Here is a 383-nt window from a genome sequence, read left to right on the forward strand (position 1 = left end):
CTCGTCCTCAGCAGCAGAGTCCGCCTCCGGCTCGAAGTAGCCCAGCAGCGACACCTCCGACTTGCCCTCCAGCTGCAGCAGCAGCCCCTGCCGCGCGGAGAGGAAGAGGTCGAGGCTGCAGCACTCGAGGCGGTCCTTCTGCAGCACGCAGGCAGCAAAGGCTTCTTTGCCCTGGACCACTTTCAAGTAAGTGCGCCCGGCGTCCGCGGGCCGCAGCAAACAGGCCTGCGAGAGGTGCAGCACTTCGCCGCCGTCCTCCGCGGAGACCTTGACGGTCTCGCCGGGCTTGAGGTTCCGCGCTGCAGCGCAGCAGCAGCAGCGCAGCAGCAGCAGCAGCAGCAGCAGCGGCGGTGGGGCGCGGCGGGGCGCGGGGCGGCGCGCTC

The 383-nt window shown here is 70.5% G+C and overlaps 1 protein-coding gene across 1 annotated transcript in view; it reads right to left on the bottom strand.

Annotated features, from left to right (window-relative positions):
• The window catches only part of ETH_00037095 (uncharacterized protein), a gene marked incomplete at both ends in the record, with an annotated part of 1,248 nt that overhangs the window by 677 nt on the left and 188 nt on the right, over positions 1-383 (bottom strand). The window contains one exon of the mRNA XM_013375617.1: positions 1-299. Coding sequence (XP_013231071.1) covers positions 1-299 — 299 coding nt within the window. The remainder of the gene's footprint in view (positions 300-383) is intronic.

This window comes from Eimeria tenella, genomic scaffold, assembly GCF_000499545.2.
Source record: "Eimeria tenella Houghton genomic scaffold, Eth_scaff2912, whole genome shotgun sequence".
Lineage (NCBI taxonomy): Eukaryota > Apicomplexa > Conoidasida > Eucoccidiorida > Eimeriidae > Eimeria > Eimeria tenella.